The 5,558-nt window shown below is 38.4% G+C and overlaps 1 protein-coding gene across 1 annotated transcript; it reads left to right on the top strand.

Annotated features, from left to right (window-relative positions):
* The first annotated feature begins 446 nt into the window (after positions 1–446).
* LOC139859875 (uncharacterized) lies at positions 447–5,320 on the top strand. The gene is made up of 7 exons (XM_071848647.1): positions 447–687; positions 1,400–1,506; positions 1,688–1,957; positions 2,114–2,516; positions 2,811–3,854; positions 3,964–4,438; positions 5,044–5,320. Exons 1-7 carry the CDS (start codon positions 447–449, stop codon positions 5,318–5,320), a joined length of 2,817 nt encoding a protein of 938 aa, XP_071704748.1.
* The last annotated feature ends 238 nt before the right edge of the window (positions 5,321–5,558 follow it).

Here is a 5,558-nt window from a genome sequence, read left to right as displayed (position 1 = left end):
AAGACGCCAAATGTCAATACAGTGGTACAATAAGAACGCAAAGCACCCGCGGTCAGGAACTTGGGTGCAAAGGTAGTGGGCAAGAAGGATAGCTTGCAAGAAATTCAAGTAATCAATATGGTGATTATTGATGATAATATACAAAAGCATAAACCTTTTGAAAGTTATGAAAAATGGCAGCTTGAGCCTATAACTTTTGCGTTAGAAAAAGACTGCGGATTGACGGAGGAGCCAATAGTAATATCATTCAGGATTGCGGGAGCTGGTATTCAAGTAATGAAAGTACATATAGATACTGGCAGTAGTGTTGATGTTATGTACAATCAATGTTTTCGCAAACTGCCAGAGGATATTCAGTCAAAGCTCAAGTCAACCGCGATGTCTTTGTCAGGTTTTCAAGGGAATCCGCGTGGCCTATAGGTCAATTATAGTTAGAGATTGAAATCATGGATGAGCAAAACGCAATGCCAATGCGCAAGGCTATGTTGAATCTGTATGTGATGAATACTATATCGCGTTATAATATTCTTCTAGGGCGCACAGCTGTATGTAAGCTGGGTATTGTTTCCTCAAATATTCATGGCATGGTAAAGTTTGCAACTTCCAAAGGTATTGCGACAGTTACATCTGCGGTTCCAGAACCATTATGTGCATCTATAATGGTGGGCGACAATATTGGAACCGAGGGTCATGTTGTAGTTGCAAATGCAGAAGTTATGATAATCAAAAGGTCTTGATAGCAGAAATTTGAAGTTCAGATAAGATGTTGTTATGAAAATGTTGGTAGTGTGAATGTTAATGAAGATATTATAGTTTGATCATATAAATATGCATGTATATGTATAATTGAAGTGCGAAAGCTACTTAAAGACAATTGATGCAAGACAATAAACCGCGGTAAATGTGAACATGCGCGGTGAGACTGTGCGGAATATTAAAGAGTGCGTAGGCTTCTCGCAGTACTTGTGTGGAATGCCTAAGTGCGCGCACATCTTACTTCCGCATAGGTCTCAAACCTATAAATAGGGAGCTTGGCTTCTCATTTAAAGGTTGTTGATTCTGGAAGAATTGTCCTAGTCATATTGATCTCTCTCGTGAGTTTGCCCTAGACTTGATCTTTGTTGGTTAAGGTAATTTACGAAGACCGGGACATGGTTGTTGATCGTTTAGCACTTAACGAAATATGACAATAAGGTCCCAAAATCCTAATCGACATCCATTGTACCCACTCATTGCACTCGATCCTTGATTAGCCTTTATTGAATAATCTAGGAGTGATCAATTGGCGCCATCTGTGGGACACGAATAGAATTGAAATGAGAAATTTGCATTCATTTTAATCGAGCTATTCAACTCATTTCTTAATTCTAATCGTGTTATTTTCTTTGTTATATTGAAGGAAAACGTAATCTTCTTAACAAAAGTTGTAAAATAAGCAAAATGATGAAGCAACAAAAGCTTTTAGCCACAAAAAATGTTGTGAATGTGGCAAATGTGAATTTGAAGGTGCGTAAAACGCACAAATCTTTTTTTGGCCAAAAATTCAACTAAAGTGCTTCAAAATGTGTAAGATGCAAAAATAGTAAGTACAATACACAAGAAGAAAGGGCTTAGAAAGCGAAAAGCGGTTGAAATGCTTGAAAAATGGCAACTTGCGCACATCACTTTTCCATTTGAGCAAAACTAGGATATGTCCGATAAGCCGTTAGTCATATCATGCAAGGTCGCGAACACGGGAATAACAATTATAAAAATACATGTCGACACTGGCAGTAGCATACATTTGATATACGAACAATGCTTTCTCCAATTGCTAGAATGCATTAAAGCAGACCTGAAGGCAACCGCGATATCTTTGTCTGGTTTTGCGGGTGAATCTGCGTGGCCCATGGGGAAATTATCACTAAAAATCGAGTTGCGTGATGAAATAGATGTAAAATTGACAAGACAAGCGCAGGTAGATTTCTATGTTATACAATCTGCTTCACGTTATAACATGCTGCTGGGAAGATCCGCGTTGCGCAAGCTTGGCATAGTGCCATCTACGATACATGGAATGGTTAAATTCACTACTTGCAAAGGTGTGGCAACAATAAACTCTATGGCTATGTAGTCAATTTGTGCGGCTATAAGCACGCAAGATGCAGTTGTTGCACACAAAATTGTAGAGGATCACATGGTTGTTGTAAACTGTAGAAATCCTGATCAAAAAATAAAAATTGGCACCGAATTGGATCAGAAAATAAGAAAGAAGATTGTGCAATTGCTTGTTGCGTACATGGATGTGTTTGCTTGGAGTGAGCAAGATATGACTGGAGTTCTGCGTGACATTGCGGAACATAGGTTAAATGCTAATCCTGCACTAAAGCCCATTGTGCAAAAGCGCAGAGGAATGGCTCCTGATCGCATGAAATGGTTATGTGCAGAAGTTACCAAGTTAGTTAATGCAGGCATTTTGCGTGAAGTAAAATATCAAACATGGGTTGCAAACCCAGTATTAGTAAAAAAGCCTGACTGTTAGTGGAGGATGTGCATAGACTTTAAAGACATAAACAAAGCTTGTCCAAAGGACAATTATCCGCTGCCCGAAATATATTCAAAAGTGGAGTCTTTGCACGCTTACCCTTATAAATGTTTTTTGGATGCCGTAAAAGGTTATCATCATATCCCAATGGCACAAAAAGATGAGAACAAAACCGCCTTTCACACTGGAAAGTGCATTTATTATTACATTAAAATGCCTTTTGAACTCAAGAATGCGGGAGCAACCTATCAACGATTAATTGACAAGGCATTTGAAGGCTAAATAGGCCGTAACCTTGAAGCTTATGTCGATGATCTTGGCATAAAAAGCAAAACGCAAGAGAAAATTTTGTTTGATATGGAAGAAACATTTGAAAGTTTGCGAAAGATTAAAATGAAATTAAATCCGTCTAAATGTAGCCTTGGAGAAAGAGAAGGCAAATTTTTAGGATATTATGTCACTGAACAAGGCATCCAAGCTAATCCTAAGAAAATAACTGCAATTGAAAACATGATCGCGCCTAAGACTGTTAAAAAAGTGCAAAGTTTGACAGGAAAGATATCGGCTTTGACTAGGTTCTTGTCCAAAGCCGCGGACAGACAGTTTCCTTTTTTTCGCACACTTAAAGGATGCTTGAAGCAGAAAAACTTTGTATGGACAGAAGAGGCATATAAAGCATTTCAAGAAATGAAGCAATTGCTTGCTACGCTACCTACATTGATTGCGCCCGTAGATGGTGAAATATTATATCTTTATATTTCGATTGCGAATGAATCATTTGGTTCAGTGCTTGTCTCGGAGCTAAACAAAGTCCAAAAGCTAGTTTACTTTGTTAGCAAGGCGCTCGCGAGGAGTGAAATAACCTATGCACCTATCGAAAAATTTATTTACGCGCTGGTTTTTACATCAAGAAGGTTATGCAGATACTTTCAGGGTCATCCGATACATGTTTTAACTGACTTGCCGGTTAAACAAGTTTTGAGTACAACCGCAGTATCAGGAAGACTAGCCAAGTGGGCAATCGATTTAGGAGCATTTGAAATAGCATATTTACCACGCACATCTGTAAAGGGTTATGTTTTGGCAGATTACCTTGCAGAAATGACGGGTGAGCTTGAAGTTATCCATGAAAGAACGCAATTAAAACCTCTTCAACATGAAATTTGGGATTTATATACAGATGGTTCGTCGTGTATTGAAGGTGCAGGTGCGGGATTGGTGTTAACAATCCCGAGTGGTGAAGAACATACATATGCGCTGCGTTTTAATTTTGATGTAACAAATAACGAGGCTGAATATGAAGCACTGCTTGCGGGATTAAATGTGGCGCGTAAAATGAATATTTTACAGTTACGTGCATATGTGGATTCGCAGTTAGTGGCAAATCAATTTAATGGCTCATACCGCGGAAAAATTTAAATTTTTCGAATTGACACAAGTGTCAAGAAGTCAAAACAAAAAGGCGGATGCGCTGAGTAAGCTTGATGCATTGACTTTTTCGCACTTCCAAAAGCAAGTATGGGTAGAAGAACTTCCCCATAAGTCCATTGATGGTAGTCTGATTGTTGCGGCTATAGAGGAAGTTCAACCGAATTGGATGGATCCTATAATGCACTATTTGCGCAATAATACACTACCAGAGGACAAGAAAGAAGCTCGATTAGTGCGCGAAAGATCCCCTATGTATGTGATCGAAAATGATATGTTATATCGCAAGTCATATCTGGGACCATTAATGCGATGTGTAGGACCCGCAGAGGCTGTAATAATTATTGAGGAGGTGCATAGTGGATATTGTGCTCTTCATTCAGGGTACAAAACTATTGCGGCAAAAATAATGCCAATGGGTAACTTTTGGCCTACCCTGTATCGTGATGTTGCGCAAATAGTTAAAAGATGTAAAAGTTGTCAAAGGCATGCGCTACAGAATAGAAACCAAGACATGATATGATCTCAATTAATTCACCATGGCCATTTTATAAATGGGCCATTGATATTGTGGGACCATTCCCCCAGGGGCAATTGATTATTTTACTAAATGGGTAGAAGCTAAAGCTTTGCGCACAATAACTGGAGTACAACTGCGGAATTTTGTGTGGGAGTACATTGTTTGCAGATTTGGCATCCCATGAGAACTTGTAAGTGATAATGGGGCATAGATTGCAAAAGACCCATTTTAAGCTAGTGTGCAGAATTGAATATAATACAAAAATTCACATCGGTAGCGCATCCGTAAGCAAATGGGTTATGCGAAGTAACTAACCGCGATATTGTCAGCTGAATTTGAAAGCGTTTGAATGAAAAGCGAAATAGTAAGTTGATGAACTATCAAATATATTATTGGCTCATCACACAACTTTCAAGAAAAGTACAGACGAAACACCTTTTAGCCTTGTGTATGGGTCAGAAGCAATGATCCCCGCGGAAGTTTTTGTCCAGACGCATAGGGTCACTAACTTTAATGAAAGTGCGAATGCAGATAACATTTGTGAAAATTTAAATTTCATTGAGGAACGCAGACTTATGGCTGCAATAAGAGAGACAAACAATAAGCAACAAATTGCCAAGTATTACAACAAGAAGGTGCGCGCGTTAGCCTTTGATATTGGTAAGTGGGTTTTGCAAAACAATGAAGCAAGTCGTGCTGAAAAACTTAGAAAATTGGGACCCAATTGGGAGGGACCATACCAGATAATGGGAATCAATGCAGCAGGCTCTTATAAGCTCCAAGATATTGAAGGGCGTCACTTATCTAACGCGTGGCATGCTACTTTGTTGAAAAGATACTACATGTAATGAAAAGAAATGCGTAGAATTGTTGCAACGTTGCAATATAATGATTAGTGCTATATGAAGCAGAATTATGATTGTAATGTTGTGCAAAATGAAGAAAGTTTAAATTTCTCTCAAATATAATGATGCTATATTTGTGCCTAATTTAAGCTTCAAGCATAGTATCAATAATAAGATTTCAACTATACAAAGTGATGGTAAAGACCACTTGCTAGTTAATAAAAATAATTCAAAGTGTATG

This window comes from Rutidosis leptorrhynchoides, chromosome 7, assembly GCF_046630445.1.
Source record: "Rutidosis leptorrhynchoides isolate AG116_Rl617_1_P2 chromosome 7, CSIRO_AGI_Rlap_v1, whole genome shotgun sequence".
Classification (NCBI taxonomy): Eukaryota; Viridiplantae; Streptophyta; class Magnoliopsida; order Asterales; family Asteraceae; genus Rutidosis; species Rutidosis leptorrhynchoides.
Note: the sequence above shows the minus strand (reverse complement) of the source record. Positions and strands in the feature narration are given on the sequence as shown.